The sequence below is a fragment of the Papio anubis genome, chromosome 10, assembly GCF_008728515.1.
Source record: "Papio anubis isolate 15944 chromosome 10, Panubis1.0, whole genome shotgun sequence".
Classification (NCBI taxonomy): Eukaryota; Metazoa; Chordata; class Mammalia; order Primates; family Cercopithecidae; genus Papio; species Papio anubis.
In genome coordinates this window covers 45,545,108-45,565,710 of record NC_044985.1, presented here as the reverse complement: position 1 = coordinate 45,565,710, position 20,603 = coordinate 45,545,108, and the positions used below count along the sequence as shown (strand labels likewise).

At 35.2% G+C, this 20,603-nt stretch overlaps 1 protein-coding gene across 11 annotated transcripts in view; it reads right to left on the bottom strand.

The window, feature by feature from the left end:
• Positions 1-20,603, bottom strand: part of SLC4A10 (solute carrier family 4 member 10) — a 378,984-nt gene that overhangs the window by 96,096 nt on the left and 262,285 nt on the right. For 3 of the 11 annotated variants that reach the window (XM_017946578.2, XM_021923664.2, XM_017946582.3), the window contains 4 exons: positions 20,339-20,430; positions 18,694-18,783; positions 13,163-13,320; positions 10,010-10,097 (listed from right to left, as the gene is read on the bottom strand). In XM_017946578.2, coding sequence (XP_017802067.1) covers positions 10,010-10,097; positions 13,163-13,320; positions 18,694-18,783; positions 20,339-20,430 — 428 coding nt within the window. The remainder of the gene's footprint in view (positions 1-10,009; positions 10,098-13,162; positions 13,321-18,693; positions 18,784-20,338; positions 20,431-20,603) is intronic. The other 8 variants (XM_017946583.2, XM_031651310.1, XM_009182326.4 and 5 more) reach the window with 3 other exon arrangements.

The window sequence follows — 20,603 nt, the reverse complement described above, 5'->3', positions numbered from 1 at the left end:
TAAATGTAAGACAAATCATGTCAACTCTAATAAAAATCTTCTGTTTGCTTCCCAACTCACTCAATGTCCTTAGATGACCTACAAATACCCGGTACAGACTGACCCCCATCCGACAACCTCTCTGACCTCATCCCCTACTGCTCCCTCCATTTCTCACTTCTGCCCAGCCATGTTGTCCTCCTTGTTCCCCAGATGTTCCAGGTACACTCCTGTCCCAAAGCCCTTGCCCTTGTTTATCCTTTTGCTTGGAAAGCTCTTCCCTCAGGTAACTACATAGGTCGCTCTCTTTCTTCCTTTAGGATCTTTGTAAAATATCTCCTCAGTAAAATCTTCTCTGACCACTTTATTTTAACTTATAACTCTCCCCAGCCCACCTCTACCTCCCTTTTCTGCTTTCACGATTATTTTCTTCACAGCACTTATCACCACAGGCCATATATTTTACTTTTTATATGTTACTCTGTCTTTTCACTAGACTATTGGTTTAATTTAAAAAAGAACATTTTTCAGTGCAAAAAGGCTGAAAATTCCAAAAAACAGAATGCCTCTTCTCCTCCAAAGGATCACAACTCCTTGCCAGCAAGGGAATAAAACTGGATGGAGAATGAGTTTGATGAATTGACAGAAGAAGGCTTCAGAAGGTGGTTAATAACAAACTTCTTCAAGCTAAAGGAGCATTTTCTAACCCAAGGCAAGGAAGCTAAGAACCTTGAAGAAAGGTTAGAGAAATTGCTAACTAAAATAACCAGCTAGAGAAGAACATAAATGACCTGATGGAGCTGAAAACCACAACACAAGAACTTTGTGAAGCATACACAAGTATCAATAGCTGAATCAAGCAAGCAGAACAAAGGATATTAGAGAGTGAATATCTATTTAATAAAATAAAGCATGAAGACAAGATTAGAGAAAAAATAATGAAAAGGAAAGAACAATGCCTCTAAGAAATATGGGACCATGTGAAAAGACCAAACCTACATTTGACTGGTGTACCTAAAAGTGGTGGGGAGAATAGGACCAAGTTGGAAAACATTCTTCAAGATATTATCCAGGAGAACTTCCCCAACTGAGCAAGGCAGGCCAATATTCAAATTCAGGAAATACAGAGAACACTACAAAGATACTCCTCGAGAAGAACAACCCCAAGACACAAAATCATCAGATTCACCAAGGTTGAAAAGAAGGGAAAAATATTAAGGGCAGCCAGAGACAAAGGTCGGGTTAACAACAAAGGGAAACCCATCAGACTAACAGTGGATCTCTCTGTAGAAACCCTACATGACAGAAAAGAGTGGAGGCCAATATTCAACATTCTTAAAGAGAAGAAATTTCAGCCCAGACTTTCATATCCAGCCAAACTAAGTTCATAAGCAAAGGAGAAATAAAATCCTTTACATACAAACAAATGCTGAGAGATTTTGTCACCACCAGGCCTGCCTTATAAGAGCTCCTGAAGGAAGTCCTAAATATGGAAAGGAAAAACTGGTACCTTCCACTGAAAAATACAACAAATTGTAAAGACCATTGACACTATGAAGAAACTGCGGGTAATCAATTAATGGGCAAAATAACCAGCTAGCATCATAATGACAGGATCAAATTCACATATAACAATATTAACCTTAAATATAAATGGGCTAAATGCCCCAATTAAAGGACACAGACTAGCAAATTGGATTAAGAGTCAAGATCCATCAGTTTCTGTATTCAGGAGACCATGTCATGGGCAAAGACACACACAGGCTCAAAATAAAGGGATGGAGGAACATTTACCAAGCAAATGGAAAGCAAAAAACAAACAGGGGTTACAATCCTAGTCTCCAATAAAACAGGCTTTAAACTGACAAAGGTCAAAAAAGACAAAGAAGGACATTACTTAATGGTAAAGGGATCAATGCAACAAGAAGAGCTAACTATCCTAAATATATATGCACCCAATACAGGAGCACCCAGATTCATAAAGCAAGTTCTTAAAGAACTACAAAGAGTAATTTAGACTCCCACACAATAATAGTGGGAGACTTTAACACCCCACTCTCAATATTAGACAGATCAACGAGACAGAAAATCAACAAGAATATTCAGGACTGGAACTCAGCTCTGGATCAAGCAGACCTAACAGACATCTATAGAACTCTCCACCCCAAATCAACAGAATATACATTCTTCTTAGCACTACATCACACTTATTCTAAAATTGACCACATAATTGGAAGTAAAACACTCCTCAGCAAATGCAAAAGAACACAAATCCTAACAAACAGTCTCTCAGACCACAGTGCAATCAAATTAGAACTCAGGATTAAGAAACTCACTCAAAACCACATAACTACATGGAAACTGAACAACCGGCTCCTGAAATACTACTGGGTAAATAGCAAAATTGAGGCAGAAATAAATAAGTTCTTTGAAACCAATGAGAACAAAGACACAACATACCAGAATCTCTGGGACACAGCTGAAGCAGTGTTTAGAGGGAAATTTATAGCACCAAACGCCTACAGGAGAAAGCAGGAAAGATCTAAAATTGACACCCTAACATCACAGTTAAAAGAACTAGAGAAGCAAGAGCAAACAAATTCAAAAGCTAGCAGAAGACAAGAAATAACTAAGATCAGAGCAGAGCTAAAGAAGATACAGACACAAAAAACCCTTCAAAATATCAATGATTTCAACAGTTGGTTTTTTGAAAAGATGAACAAAATAGATAGACTGCCAGCCAGACAATAAAGAAGAAAAGAGAGAAGAATCAAATAGACACAATAAAAAATGTGGGATCATCACTGATCCCACAGAAATACAAATTACCGTTAGAGAACACTATAAACACCTCTACACAAATAAACTAGAAAATCTAGAAGAAATGGATAAATTCCTGGACACATACACCCTCCCAAGACTAAAGCAGGAAGAAATTGAATCCCGGAAAAGGCCAATAACAAGTTCTGAAACTGAGGTAGTAATTAATAGCCTACCAACCAGAAAAAGCCCAGGACCAGATGGATTCATAGCTGAATTCTACCAGAGGTACAAAGAGGAGTTGGTAACATTCCTTCTGAAACTATATCAAACAATAGAAAAAGAGGGACTCCTTCCTAACTCATTTCATGAGGCCAGCATCATCTTGATACCAAAATGTGGCAGAGACACAACAAAAAAAGAAAATTTCAGGCCAATATCCCTGATGAACATCGATGCAAAAATCCTCAATAAAATACTGGCAAACCAAATCCGGCAGCACATCAAAAAACTTATCCACCACAATCAAGTCCAGTTCATCCCTGGGATGCAAGGCTGGTTCAACACACAGAAATAAATAAATGTAATCCATCACATAAATTGAACCAATGACAAAAACCACATGATTATCCAATAGATGCAGAAAAGACCTTCAATAAAAACCAACACCCTTTCATGCTAAAAACTCTCAATAAACTAGGTATTGGTGGAACAGATCTCAAAATAATAAGTTATTTATGAGAAACCCACAGCCAATATCATACTGAATATGCTGGAAGCATTCCCTTTGAAAACTGGCACAAGACAAGTATGCCCTCTCTTACCACTCCTATTCAACATAGTATTGGAAGTTCTGGCCAGGGCAACCAGGCAAGAGAAGGAAATAAAGGGTATTCAAATAGGAAGAGAGGAAGTCAAATTGCCTCTGTTCGCAGATGACATGATTGTATATTTAGAAAACCCCACAGTCTCAGTCCAAAATCTCCTTAAGCTGATAAGCAACTTCAGCAAAGTCTCAGGATAAAAAAATCAATGTGCAAAAATCACAAACATTCATATACACCAATAACAGACAGAGAGCCAAATCATGAGTGAACTCCCATTCACAATTGCTACAAAGAGAATAAAATACCTAGGAATCCAACTTACAAGGGACGTGAAGGACCTCTTCAAGGAGAACTACAAACCACTGCTCGAGGAAATAAGAGAGGACACAAACAAATGGAAAAATATTCCATGCTCATGAATAGTAAGAATCAATATCGTGAAAATGGCCATGTTGCCCAAAGTAGTTTATAGATTCAATGCTATCCCCATCAAGCTACCATTGACTTTCTTCACAGAATTAGAAAAAACTACTTTAAATTTCATATGGAACCAAAAATAGAGCCCGTATAGCCATGACAATCCTAAGCAAAAAGAACAAAGCTGGAGGCATCACAGTACCTGACTTCAAACTATACTATGTGGAAAAACCGCATGGCACTTGTATCAAAACCGATACGTAGACCAATGGAACACAGGACCTCAGAAATAATGCCACTCATCTAAAACCATCTGATCTTTGACAAACCTGACAAATACAAGAAATGGGGAATGATTCCTATTTAATAAATAGTGATGGGAAAACTAGCTAGCCATATGCAGAAAACTGAAACTGGACTCCTTCCTTACACCTTATACAAAAATTAACTCAAAATGGATTAAAGACTTAAATATAAGACCGAAAGTCATAAAAACTCTAGAAGAAAATCTAGGCAATACCATTCAGGACACAGGCATGGGCAAAGACTTCATGACTAAAACACCAAAAGCAATGGCAACAAAAGCCAAAATTGACAAATGGGAGCTAATAACACTAAAGAACTCTGCACAGCAAAAGAAATATCAACAGAATGAACAGGCAACCTACAGAATGGGAAAAAATTTTTGCAATCTATCCATCTGACAAAGGGCTAATGTCCAGAATTTACAAAGAACTTCAACAAATTTACAAGAAAAAAACAACCCCAGCAAAAAGTGGGCAAAGGATATGAAAAGAAATTTCTCAAAAGAAGACATTTGTGTGGCTAAAAAACAAGAAAAAAAGCTCATCATCACTGGTCATTAGAGAAATGCAAATCAAAACCACAATGAGATACCATCTCATGCCAGTTATAATGGCAATCATTAAAAAGTCAGGAAACAACAGATGCTAGAGAGGATGTGGAGAAATAGGAACACTTTTACACTGTTGGTGGGAGTGTAAATTAGTTCAACCACTGTGAAAGACAGTGTGGCAATTCCTCAAGGACCTAGAACCAGAAATATCATTTGACCCTGCAATCCCATTACTGGGTATATACCAAAATGATTATAAATCATTCTACTATAAAGATACTATACTATAAAGATACACTCTACTATAAAGATACTATACTATAAAGATACATTCTACTATAAAGATATAAACATACTACTATGTATGTTTATTTCAGCAATATTCACAATAGCAAAGACTTGGAACCGAACCAAATGCTTATCAGTGACAGACTGAATAAAGAAAATATGGCACATATACACCATGGAATAGCATGCAGCCATAAAAAAGAATGAATTCATGTCCTTTGCAGGGACACGGATGAAGGTGGAAACCATCATGCTCAGCAAACTAACAAAGGAAAAGAAAACCAAACACCACATGTTCTCACTTATAAATGAGAGCTGAACAACGAGAACACACGGACACAGGAATGGGAACATCACACACTGGGGCCTGTTCGGGGGTGGGAGTCTAGGGGAGGGATAGCAGTAGGAGAAATACCTAATGTAGATGACGTGTTGATGGGTGCAGCAAACCACCATGGCATGTGTATACCTATGTCACACTATGTAACAAACCTGCACGTTCTGCACATGTATTCTAGAACTTAAAGTATATTAAAAAATTCAAAGAAAAAAAATTAAGATTGATGATGATTTGGGGGTTGAGACAGCAACCAAACAATTTTTTTCTTCCTGATTTTATCCTAAATGACACTAGAAATTGTATAAAAATAAATTATTTCAATTAAAAAAGATCTCAGAGATTTAGTGTCAAAACGAAGCACACAACAAAATTTAGCAGTTCTTATGGGAAAAAAGAAAAATGCGATGTTCAATAATGTCATGAACATGTAATAACATTCTTAGTAAATGATAATTTTATTGAGAGCAATTCAAGTAGAATGGCAATGCCAAAGTCAGACTGCAATATGATAAGAAATGAATGAATCTAAAAATATTCAGAATCAAGTAGAGACTACTCCTTCAAAACTCTCAAAATTCAGATTGAACCAACACTTCTTCAAAAGTATGTGCTGCAAAAGTATATGCTGTTCTAAGTAGTAAAGAATTTTTTTTACAGGATGGGGTAAACCTAGACCTCATTTCATGTGTATTTCTTCCAAGTAGCTACTATGTGTTCTGCATGTTTGCTGTCAGGATTCACTTAAGATCTAGAAGAGAGAGGAAACTGTTAGCTCAAATATCCAGAAAAAGGAAAACAAGCCTCTCTTAGTATTTTGTTTGTTTTTGTTTTCATTAAAATGTATTATTTATGCTAACATGTAATGGTTTTACTATTGTTATTTATATATTTATTTTGAGACAACGTCTGGCTCTATTGCCCAGGCTGGAGAGCAGTGATGCCATCTCAGCTCACTGCAACCTCTGCCTCCCTGGCTCAAGTCATCCTCCCACCTCAGCCTCCCAATTAGCTGAGCAGCTGGGATTATATGCAGCTAATTTTTTTTGAATTTTTTTGTAGAGACAGGGTTTCACCTTGCTGCCCAGGCTGGTCTCAAACTTGTGACATCAAGTGATCCACTCGCCTTAGGTTCTGAAAGTGCTGGGATTACAGGCGTGGGCCACTGAACCTGCCCTATTGTTGTTTTTAAATGAATCCATAAACACATATTTTAAAAATTTCTCAGTTTTAAGTTCTCCTATGGTAAATACCAACATATCTATGTACACAAAAACTCTGGAGTGCTTAATAATTTTTGAGAATGTGAAGGGATCAACACATTGGTAGCAGTGTTGGTAAGCATAATCATATGATTTATCTCTAGTAAAGCTCAACAGAAATGAAGAAAATAAATTATTGGCTTGATTCAAGATAGAATATTGGTATGATGACTAGAATATTCAGTATCTGATTCATGTTTTAAAAATTTATTGAACCCTGACTGAGGGTCAGACACTGTGATACGTCTAAAAATACAAAAGGAAGACAGTCTACCTACTAAGTGTTCAAAGTACAGAGAGGGGAAAAAAATAGAACCTAGCTCAACGAATATTTATTTGAGCACCTGGCAAAATCAGGGCACAAAAGTGAATACTGAATGCTAAAATGGTAACTGTTCTCATGGAATTTATGTTTGATAATGCAATCCAATAAACTATTTTTTTAACCAAAGTAAATAATGAATCAACATATTAAATTCTATTCTTAATGAGTACAATTGTTCTTTTCCTTTTTCTTTTCTTTCTTTTTTTGAGACAGAGTCTCGCTTCGTCACCCAGGCTGGAGTGCAGTGACGCAATCGTGGCTCACTGCCATTTCCACTTCCCAGGTTCAAGCGATTCTCCCCTCTCAGCCTCTCAAGTAACTGGGACTACAGGCATACGCCACCATACCTAGCTAATTTTTGTATTTTTAGTAGAGACGGGGTTTCACCATGTTGGCCAGGCTGATCTCAAATTCCTGACTTCAGGTGATCCATCCACCTTGGCGATCCCAAAGTGCTGGGATTACAGTTGTGAGCCATTACACCTGGCCTAGTACAATTATTCAATAGCCTTCAAAGCAATTAGATAAGCAGAATACTTGCTTTACCTGGGCTTTGAACAATACAAATCTGTTTTCTTTTTTAAAAAATATTTAAACAGTCTTTGATATTCAATCAATGTCCTGTTGTAACTACGATGTCCGATTAAAACTAACAGCTCTTATCTTTTAGAGTAGTTTTCTGGTTGAGTTTCTGCTTCTGTATCCTATAATCTACAAAGATTATCTAAGGCCATGCTCTAAAACTTTCAAAGGTAAATAATTGAAAAAATGTATTTTTTTAATCAGGTGACTGATGCTTATGCTCAAATTTCAGTCTTTATTATATGATTGATGCTTATTCTCAAATTAGGTAGCTCTCACTAATCAAATAAATAGATGGAAGCCCCTTCTCTGTTCTCATCCTAAATCTGAAATTTATAGAACATGGATATTTCCCTGTTCTGTGTTCACTTGATTAGTCAAGAAATCTTTAGAACTGACATCTTTCTGTTGAGAAAAATGCTGATTCCCAATTGGGGAAGTAGAGGATGAAGAGGAGAGAGATACACTGATGTACATGTATATTCCATGACACAGTAGGATCCTCTCTCACATTATCACATGTCTCATGCCCCACAGATATCTTAAAATAATGCCCTAATTTCTTAGATGGGGAAACATTTTTTGTCTGAAATGTAATAAAATATTAAACAAATGTATGTGAAAGTGATAATACTTAAATTGTAGAATACTAATACAAATCAATATGGAAATACTAAGAGCTTTTATACTGTGAGTGTTTTCTCAGAGAGAGTTCTGTTAAATCAGGTGTATGGCCCTCATTAACCTATTTTTTTCATTCTCCTGTATTTTTGCAAATTTCCCAAATAGAATACGTTATTCATTATAGTGGATTGGATAATTTCCTCCCAAAATATACATCAACCTGGAGCCTCAGAATGTGGCCTTATTTGAAATAAAGATTTTGGAGATGTAATTAAGGTAAGTATCTCAAGATGAAATTATTCTGAATTAGGATGGGCCCTAAATTTAACGATTTGGATGTATTTAGGATGGGCCCGAAATCAAATGACAAATAAATGTCTGTCTTCATAACAGAAAATAAGAAGACACACAGAGATAACTGGGAGAAAGCCATGTGAAGATGGAGACAGAGAACAAAGGTCTGTTGCCACAAGCCGGGGAAGACCAAGAGCCACCAGAATATGGAAGAGACAAGGAAGGATCCTCCCCTAGAGACTTCGAAGGGAGTGTGGCTCTGCTGACACCTTGTCTTCAGACTTCTAGCCTCAAAAATATGAGAAAACAAACTACTGTCATTTTAAGCCACCCAATTTGTGGTAGTTTCTTATGGCAGTCATTGTAAACTAATACACTCATTAAGTTGGTTCCTTTTAAAAACTGAGGGAACAAAATGTTTTTCTTCTAGCTTTTGCTTTCCTATGTGTAAATATCAAAAACTAATTCATATAACACTGTAAAACATAATTTGGACAGATTGAAGAATTTATAATATTGAACCCCCTAAACAAGTTCAAATTTTAGCTATTGTAAACATAGAAAAAGTAATATATAATACTAATTGGCTCTTTTTACAGAATTTTCAAATATCTGCAGCCATGTATTTCAATGAAAACATTATTAAATTATTTAGATGAAATCTAGATGTATATAATCCCATTTGTTCATTTACAACTAAATTTTGATTTAATGCCCCTTCTGTGATCTACTGCATCTGCTCTTCCCATTAACAATAATAACAAATTTCCATAATGGGTTGGAGAATCTAAGTCAAGGAAAATAGTGGTATGATGCATCTTTTATGTTCTTACTTTAAAGATCTTCTACTTTTGAGACATACACCCGTTTGAAAAGCTGATGAAAGCTTTTTCCAGTCCCAAAAATCTACAGACAAATTTTTTACATAGAAAAATTTACATGCTCTATCACAGAAATCACAAACCCCTTGAAATCTATCTACAGCTTCTCTAATAGTTCCCAAACTCCCAGGTTAAAAACATCTATATTTAGGCAACTGTAGAGAGTTGACAGATGTTGCATGCATTTTGGGGTCACGTATACTATTCAGATAAACTGCTATTGTTCTTTCTTTAGACTTTGAAATTATTTACTCAAAACAAGATTTCCAAGGATATTAACAATGGTGCTTACTTTGGCAGCACATATACCATAAAGGGAATATTAATAATATATTCTAAGTGTCACTGAAAAAATTTCTTTACACTATGAAGTTTTAAAATATTATATTCATGGGTGTTAATTTATTATCCCTTTGGAAAACATTTTTCTAAAGGAGATTTTATAGTGGAGATATGGGAGAATGGGATTCAATACAGAGAAATCTGATTCACAACAAACTGTCTTGAAAAGAGGACCTCCAAAAGTTTTAGGTATACCTAGTGGGGGAAAATGTTCCCAATGAACTTGAATAAATACCTCATCTGTCATTAGGGTTGCAATTGATCTGCCAATCTCATGGTACTGTTGACCCTTTCCCAGGGGTCCCAGAAGAATGAACAAAAATCTGTAATTAAGAAGAAAAAAATGTTTTAAGGTAGAAATATAAAAATAATTTTAGTAATACAGAATCACTCATCTCAAAGGAATTACTGCAAATGGAGATTATGATGTCAAATACTTTCATAGTTTTTCATAGTTCATTATTATTTTGAAAAATTTTACCATGATTGACTCTTATGCTTAAGATCCTCAAGCAATGGGAATGCATGGTTTTCTGTTTTTTTGATTGATTTTTAATCACAGTGTTTCTCCGTTTAGTTATCTGTACAGTATGTGCAGTTGCTATTCGGAATTTTAAGGATTCTACGATCCTTAAAGAAGGAAAGTGTGAAAAGTAAAATCTGATTAGACCTTTCTAAATAGGAAGGAAGAAAACTCACTTGTACGCAAAATGGCGAGCAGTTCAAAGGGGGCAAAGGTAACACAGTAGCAAAACAGAGAAAATATAGAGTCAAAAAACAGTAGGTGTATGTGCAATTTTCATTATAAAAAATTATTGTCAGGAATCAAAGATCAGCCAGGTAGAAGAAAATGGGGAGTTAATGATCTATTATTTGTAATGCTGAGGAATAAAAATAGTGTCTGCACTATAATATTGCATCTAAATTAGGTCGAACATTTGGCAAATTCATCATCACAAGTGGTGCTTTTAAAGAAATCAATAGATACTCTAACTTTAGCAGACTGGTGATTGTTCTGTCTCTGAGAAGGTCAATCCTTCTGGGAAATTGTGAAAATTAAAGAATGCCCTATATTCTGCCATATCATTCTATGGTGTTAATTTGTTAAATGGTTTATGCTATTAAGTATGAAGACTAATGGCTTTACAAAGTGTACTAAAATAGTTACTATAATTCTACTCCTCATATAGGTATAATCTTTAGAGATTGTACATGTTTTTACATGAGGCAAATATTACACAATTTTAGAGGATGTGACAATATTTTTGTGTGTGTGTCAGTGACAACTGAACCCAAGCCAATTTCTGCTATGTAGAAATGTCCAGTTGACATTAAAAACAGGAATGGTTTAATTTGGTGGCAGGTGCTTTATCAACTATAATAGTTTTTTAAGAAACTTCCTAACCTATGTACATCTTGCTATTTTTCAGGTTTCCATTCCATGGGCTATTTTTAAAGTTCTAAAAGATTATTTTCTGACATTTCTACTGTGTGTTGCCATTGTATTAACAGGATGCCCTTTTGTCCTCCCCAAAAAAGGATAATTAGAAACCCTGAATGGCTTTCTTTATTCTGTTTGTCCAACTAATCATCTTCTATTTTTCACCTTCCCTAACTAAATAGTCTTGTCTTTAAATCTCTTCTCATACAGTTGCTCTACAGTGGCCCTAATTTTTTTCTCCATTGTTCTCTACACATATTTTGCTATCTCAGTGTGAAATAAGGTCACTTAAACCCGACAGTTTTCAAATAAGGGTATATAACCCCATCACGGCTTTTTTCTACTTGTGGGAATTTTTCTTTTCCTTCTTTTTAAATATAAGAACTATCATTGTCATAAATAGCCATCATTTGCTCATAGTTCACCAGACACCTTCCTAAGTGGTGGAACACAAAGGCACTGCTTGGCAGACTGAAAAGAAATTTTCAACTGCTATAATAGTAACTCTACAATTAACAAGTTTAACATCTTACATATGAATCCCAGACTCCCAGAAACCTTGGATAGGTTACAGGTTGTCCATAGAAAATATATAACCTGAATCACATAGTCAGATGCCACTTTAATGTGCTCAGTTTATCCTTTCCCTTTGTACATAAAAGTTGATGTGTATCAGAAATCTCAATAACCCTCAAACAGGATAAATATAGACTTCTTTCTATAATCTGAACAGTAACTAGATTCCTCCCCCAAACCATAGTCAGACATAGGTACTTAAACACTGAATCCCATTCCAGTCAGCTGAGTTCTTACAAAATGAGGCCTCTCCTGGCTGTGTATTCCATAGTTGTAAAATATTTTATCCATAATCAAAGCAGGGAGTTATGTAATCTGCTATATTTTGAGTTAAGGCCAAAGATCCATAGAGGACATATATTCTACAGTTGATACAGTACTTGAACTTTTCATCAAGTAACTTGGCTAAGGCATTCAATGTTTGGAAGAGGAGGCACACTAACAGCTTTTGAGATAGCTGTAGCATCAAACAAAGGGCACCAGCCATATGGGAACGGGGCCCTAAATAGACATGTTTTGCTGCAGGAAAGGACTAGAGTAAAAGGCTATCTGCATTTTGGAATCACACTGATGGTAGGAGTATGGAAGAAAACAAGGCTCCTGGGTAAATTGCTTGGAACCTAATGTGCTAAAGTCGATATTCTGTTTTTCCTTCCTTTCTTTTTTTCTTTTTTTACAGTTTTAGTAATGGATAGCCTTATTCTAAAAAATGAGAAACAGCATAATTCAGTTTGTATTATCCCTAAGTTGTTATTTTATTGTTAAATGAGAAACAAGTTCCGATCATCAAATTAAATTTGTACTTTTAACTCTGATTCAACCACACTGCGATAATACTTCTACCAGTGATTCTACAGACCCTGTGTGTGGGAAGCCCACTATGCCTAGGATTGAAACATATATTTGATACTATCCTAACGATGGCACTTACATGCATTTTGAAGGCCTTCTTATTCAAGTGTAAGCAAACCTTAGTAACTTTGCTATTTCTGAATTTGACCACACTCATGCACAGGATCCTTTCTTTCTTTAGCAGACAATTTAATGCAACCTTTGAGAAAAAGCTAACATGTTACCACTTCTTTTACCAAAAATGTAAAAAAAAAAAAAAAAGAATTCATATGGCTTCAAGGTACCTTGAGATGAGGAATATGCCTAAAATGAAACAGAAGCTTGAGAGAAGGGAGGAAATAATAGAATAATTTTTAAAGCACTTTTCCCCTCCTCCACAAACAAAAATTAATAGTAGTTTTGTGGATTTCACATTAGTTTCTAGTCAAAACTCTAACAGATAATTACCTTGAATCCTCATTTTCTTTCCACAAAAAGATAGTTTAAGAAAAATACAAAAGACACTTTTATACTCTTTACCTGGTTGGGATTGGGACTTCAGCCAGTCCTTGAAGCAATACAGCTGGAGACAACCTGACAAACGCAACTACAGTTCGATCCAAGAACTCCAGTTCTCCCACTAAGATGTTTGATGCTTCAGCACCTGGAGGAATCTTTTTCATAAAGTGCAGATCAACCTGCAAGCATCACCAGGTAAATATGATAAATCAAAATTGGAAAAATCTGGTAAATCATATTCTTGCACAGTGCTTCACATATAGTAATCCATGAATAAATATAGTTTAAATAAATACACACAGTTAAACATCTCATTTGCCCTTTTTCTATAATAACCTTTTTTCTTTACTTGTGGATTATTTTAACTTGTCATCAATAAGATGAGTACTCTAGTTCTTCTACTTATTATTTTTAAACAAAGTTTCTCCAGTCTCAACAATCTTGAAATTTTAGACAGGGAAAAGTATGTGAGTTCAGTTAAATAACTATTCTTTAACCGTAATTTAATTAGCATTTTCCAACAGATTTAATATTTTTATACTACATTACCTAATTTTTGTACATAATACATTTTAATTAACACTCAAATATGCTTATGTCAAAAGAAATATAATCATGTTTCTCTTTACAGTATAAATTATGACTTTAACCTTCTTCTGTTTTCTAGTTGTTCTATATTCTTCACATTCTATATTTGGCCTGGTAATTCTTCAATATTGGTTTTTCATCTGAGAATTTAGATATGACACAGTAGAAAAAATCAGAATAAAATATTAACATTTGGAGTTACTGAAGAGCTATAGTTGAATTTCTGACATGAGATGTTTGTGATTGAAATGAATGTACACAAAGCAAAAGTGATCATTAACAAGAAGAAATGCTAAAAATAAAGGCTGAAGTCTAAAAAATGAATGCAAAATATCCTTAACAATAAGTATCAACTTTATGTACAGGGCCTCAGTGAAAGACAAGCAGTGACTTTAATGTAAATTGTACAAGATCTATGTCTTGTTTCTAATTCACTTGAATTACTTTTTATGAAGCTCTGTTTTTAGGGGAATAAGAATTTATCTGCTCTAGTAATTGATCTTATGCTCTGATATTAATGAAATGAGGGCCAAAGATCAAAGTGAGAATAGCCGAGAGAGAGAGGAATGAGCTCTGGCAAATATGAGGAGGCTGAGAAGATTTTTTTAGCCTAGATAGTTCTGCAGGTTTAATGATTTGAGAATATTTTTCTCAAAAATTTAAAATGAAAAAATCCATGGTAATACTTTAGTGACTACATTAAATATGTTTCTTTCTGAAATCAAGATCATAGTACAGCTATTTGGAAGTTTTACAACTAATTAATCTTTCCAAAGAATAAGGATACCACAAAATATATAACCTAGTATATGAAGCATGTATTCTTTCACAAGGATTAAATATAAAAATATTCTACAGTATTCCATCAAAAATATTAAATAGAATCATTATTTTATTTTAAAGGAAAGGAAGAATGATTTAACAAAGCAAAACTGCCTATAAAAATGTATAACAAATATTATACATCCAAAGTTTTTAAGCTACAAATGTACTCCCAAATATACATTTGTAAATTCATAATTCATGTACACTGGATTATATAGCAAATATTTTTGCTTTTGTGGACCTGATCTTTTAATGTATAGATAGCAAAAGTATTTATTTACTATAATAAGTAAGGTTAAATTTCATGCGATTTGTTGTGGTATTTTTGTAGGTATTTATCTAGCTAGGAGAAATGTACAGATTTAAGATGCTTTAAATTAGTAATGCTTTACATTTTCATTGTAATGCAAAAATTCCCAAGGAGGGAATAGAAGATTTCCCATAGACTGTTAGCTCTGTGAGGAAAACATAATAAATTTCATAATCCTTTCTATTACTAAAAGAATAAACAGTTTTCTCTCTCAATGGAAAGAACAATGATACAATATAAATATACTGAAACAAAATTTAAAATGAGAAAATATCTTTTTAAAAAATCTAGTAATTCTTTGGGAGGCGGGCAGATCACAAGGTCAGGAGATTGAGACCATCCTGGCTGATACGGTGAAACTCCATCTCTACTAAAAAATACAAAAAACTAGCCGGGCGAGGTGGCGGGCACCTGTAGTCCCAGCTACTTGGGAGGCTGAGGCAGGAGAATGGTGTAAACCTGGGAGGCGGAGCTTGCAGTGAGCTGAGATCCGGCCACTGCACTCCAGCCTGGGCGACAGAGCAAGACTCCGTCTCAAAAAAAAAAAAAAATCTAGTAATTGATAATATAAATTATATTGATAATGCCTGAAATTTAAATTCCACCTTGAAAATTCTATAAACTCATTTATTGCTTGACAAATGCCATTGTCTTAACTACTAAAGTCTGTGCCTCAGGGAGGTGGTGATTATAGAAATAACTGTTTAAAGATGAAATTTAATTAAATCAATAAGTACATAGTATGTTAAAATAGTTGAATTTTGTAAAAGAAAATATATGGTCATTACACATGATCTTTAAGCTTACAAAATAGCTAATATGTCATTGATACCTGTTATTTAGAAAAAACATTAAAATATACAGAATTTAATTTCAGGATAAGCAAATTCATCTTTTGACTTCAAATGGAATAAGTTATAGTTCTATAGCACATATCTGAGGCAGCCATTGTATTATACTCATTACATTATTCTTGGAGTAATCATATATTTTGGGAAGTAATTGATTATGTATTATCTAATTATATTATTCTATATTAGGTAAAATTATATATTATATTATTTATGGGGCAACCCTATATTTTGTGTTTGTGTACTATATACTTCATGAAGAAACTTATTTGACAAACAAACTATCTTTTTTTGTTTGGTTAAGTTTTTGAGACAGGGTCTCATTGTGTCATCCAGAGTGGAGTGCAGTGGTGCTATCCCAGCTCACTGCAGCCTTGAACTTCCTGGCTCAAGCCATCCTGATCCTTCCAGTTCAGCCTTCTGAGTAGCTGGGACTACAGGTGTGCCACCATGCCTGGCTGATTTTTTCTCGATTTTGTAGAGATGAGGTCTCACTATGTTGCCTAGCTTGATCTCGAACTCTTGAGCTAAAGTGATCCTCCTGCCTTGGCCTCCCAAAATGCTGGGATTACAGGTGTGAGCCACCATGCCGTTGGCCCCCTAAGCAACTTTTAACATAACAAAATATTATGTTTAAAGACCTGACTGTGACCTCTTATGAAATTATAAATACGTAAAGCAGGTCTAGAGAATCTGGGTTGAACTACATCCCTAAGACAATTGTCAAGTGGAACACAAACACTTGGAATGGACAAGAAGGAAATCCTGGAAGTTTCTGGTCCTCTGGATAGGATCTTGAAGAAATCAAGCTATACTCTTCTGGGTCTGTATTTACACTCATGCTTCTGGGCTCTCCAGACCTCATCTTTATGTTAATAACAGAAAGATTTCTTTCTGGGCCTTTGATACTTAAGCTGTGGATGAGAAACAGTTACATTTCTAGGGAACAGGGAATGAAATTAGATAGAAGATCAAGGTGAAATTGGAAGTGTCTGGGCAAACTACACACTAAGAATTAAAGGAAAAACAGATGGAAATTTAAGGAGAAAGTTTAAGCCTTCAGCCCTTTATAGAAAGTACAAGAAACATCACAGGGATTCTCTGGGGAGAAATGGTGTCTTGACACTAACTCACCAGTGATCTTGAGCAGCTCTCTTAATCACTCTATAATTCAGCTTTCTTGCTGACTAAATGAGGAGTTGTCTAAGGTTTCCTACAGTTCTAGGATTAAATAATACAACTCTTTGTACTATGCTTCATACACTAAAGCTAGATGCAGAAGAAAGTTATTTCTATGTAGAAAATTATGTGAAGCCATCTCTGGGTCATTTGAAGTAAAAGAAAACACCATCAACATAAGATAGCTACGTTCTACTGTCAGCTTGAAAAACAAAAACAAATAGTGTTTTGAAACATCTGCTTTTTAAATGTATTATGGGAAGCTAAAACCTGATAATTTCAGTTATTTTCTAAATCATTACTTAAGTAAGTAAGTGTGACAGGTCTATACATTGGAAGGATTACAAATATGTAGGTTGAATGTAGATGGAATAAATATGATCAAATCATATGAGAGGAATAAAGACCTTGTTTTTCTTAACACCTCAAAATGTTTGGAATCTGCATATTAAGATGCTGAGGTTTTGGAATCTGCATATTAAGAGTTAAAATATTAAAATAGAAAACTAACCTGGAAACTAGGTGAATTTTGATAAATTCACTACTAAAACTAAAATCATAAGGCTAAAAAATATCAACTTATGCACCTGCAAAATCTGGCACTAAAATTTGTTTCCATAGTGATAGATCACAACTGCTCTTTTCAAACTCTACTTTTCTGCCTTCTCAGGCTTTAAAGTAAAAAATCTTACTCAGTCTTTTTTAAATTTCAAAATCAGGCTTACATTACTTTGGATCTTGAAGGATTCATTCAACAAATACATACCAAATACTATTTAAGGCACTAAAGACCCAGTGGAGACCAAAACATTAAATTATGTTTATGTGTTTTATTTCTGACACTACTATTTCTACTACTACTAATAGCCACAATAATAAGTGTAACCACCTTTTATTAAACACCTGCTATAAGTCGAGCACTGTCCCAGGATCTCTCTATATATTATTTGATTAAATCTTCACAATGAAATTGTAAATAGTTTTCCTACTTTGCAAATGAGAAGGCTGAACTTTAGAGAACTTCTCCAAGATCAGAGAGTTTATAATGCCGGAGGTGGGATTCAAGATCTCACACTCTTTCTCAAAAGCCACATTCTTTCCAGTGTGCCATGCTATGAACAAGAGACTGAGGCCTAAAGGCAGTTGACACTAAGTAGAGGGCTCTAGAAATTTAACTTGCCTATTAAAAGATGAAACGGGCCAGTGATCACAAATGTGGTGAGAAAGAAAAGGATTAAAAGAAAGGAAATCGGTTTTTGACTCTTCCATAGTTTTAACTGTTTGGGGGGACCAGAAGATGAGACTCCTGCCTACAACTGGCAATCTTCATTTTCTTTCATATGTGATGAAGAATTCTTGAAGGCTGAAAAGACAGGTCACACAACCAAAAGCAAAATGATATGGAGATATACAATCAGTGTATAAAGGTTATATTATTTTTAAAAAGTTAAATCACAATTTATTTGAAAGGAGGAGCTATGTGGTTTATAATGATTGTTTCTGAGGATGTTAAATATGCCTTCTTTATGCTGTTAATGTGTTTATACATAAATATGCAGCTTGTTATATTATTGCTTTTAAGATCATTTCAAATTAAGAATATCAGAAATTAAACGTATGGCAGTTTGTGACAACTTTTTCCAACTTGCAGATGAATGAAGATGCAATGCTTTGAAAAGATAGCTCTTAGACTGGCAGATGGAATACATTTGAACTGGCTTAATGTTTGAATCACATGTCTCCATACAGTGAAATGAGCTTTGAACCACTGTAGAAATAGAGCTCAAGTATGCCCTCACCTCTCTCTCTTGCTGGTGTGGAGGTCCTTTTTCATGCCTTTGTTTCATCCCACATGGACTAGTATGCCCCTTTTGTTGGCCTCCCAGTCCCTGCACGCATAATTAACAGACTTAAGCTGGTACACCATGCTCCCACGGAGACTCCGCCAGGCACCAGAGGGAGAGCATGCACATAACTAGATCTAGATTATTTAGGCATTGTCAGAGGGATTCTGAAACAGGTCCAAGGAGCTGATCACTATTAATCTTTTCAGAACCTTGGTTCAGGCTACTTTCTCTACTGCTTTCACCCATTCCCACTTCCTCCCACTACTACAATTATTGCCAGTGCTAAGGGCTTTATTAAAATATTGCTCTGAGTTACTTCTATTTCAGCCACTCAGATAAAGAGAATTGTTAACCCGCCATATTTTCACCAAGTATTGAAACTCCTCTTTTGCATTGTCTTTATTTATTTATTTATTTATTTATTTATTTATTTATTTATTTTGAGATGGAGTCTCACTCCATCACCCAGGCTGGAGTGCAGTGACATGACCTCAGTTCACTGCAGCCTCTGCCTCCTGGGCTCAAGCAATCCTCCCACCTCAGCCTCCCAAGTGGCTGGAACCACAGGCACGTACCACCACACCCAGCTAGAAACTCTTCTTTTCTACTCAACTGTTACTTTGCCATAGCTTGCAATGGCACATATACAATGTCAGAAATTTGCTAATTAAAATCACATTATCGTCATTGACTCATTTTCTAAGAATACATTCAAGTTAATGATTTCATTTCAGTTGTCTCCAATTAGATGTATCCCTCAACACAGTCAGTTCTTAATATGTTTTTATTTAAAATTCTGCTCAGTTTTACTATGTCCTTCTAGGATTTCCTTACAGTAATGACTTTTCCTTGATTACATTAACAATTCAGTTTTATATTGTGATTTGCTTTCCCACAAATAGAGGAAAAGTGATTTTGAACAGATTTTGAACACATACTAGCCAAAGTTTTTAAACAATAGATTAAACTTGGCCGGGTGTGGTGGCTCATGCCTGTAATCCCAGCACTTTGAGAGGCTGAGGCAGATGGATCACCTGAGGTCAGGAGTTCGAGACCAGCCTGGCCAAGATGGTGAAACCCCGTCTCTACTAAAAATACAAAAATTAGCCAGACACAGTGGCACACGCCTGTAATCCCAGCTACTCGGGAGGCTGAGGCATGAGAATCGCTTGAACCCAGGAGGCAGGGGTTGCAGTGAGTCGAGATTGTGCCATTGCACTCCAGCCTCGGTGACAGAGTGAGACTGTCTCAAACAAAGAACAACAAAAACAAACAAACAAAAATAGATTAAACTTCTGTTAAATTCCCTGTGAAGCCCAGTTATTCCTTTTATTGGAAGAGAGAACATTATACCAAGTGGCTGAAACATGAATACTATGCATAAAACTCACAGGTTCAGGTTTTTTATTTTTTATTTTTTTTGAATAGGCAAAATGTTACATGTGGACTTAATGCTAACATTATCTGTAACAATATCAAGCTTTGACAAGAAACAAAAAAAGTGCATGCAAAATATTGTGTCAACGCCTCTTAAAATGGGTAGTAATTTCTAGTAGTAATTTAGCAACTTACTTAGATGAGAGGGAGAAAAGCTCACCTTGCTAAAGTCAACAGTGCTGTTTTCTCTGCTAACATCATTTTTATTTTCAACACAGGCTGGAGCAGACTGAGGAGAAACAACCTGACCTGCTAAAAGAGATTGTTGTGACAGAATACAAACAATTACTTACATAGTTGTAGACATACTGAGTGAAATAGGCACTTCAATTAAACTAGACTAACAGGTTTCTTAATGAATTTATGATGTAAGCATGAAGGGTCAATATAAATAGATCTATATTAATACAAACATTCTTATTATT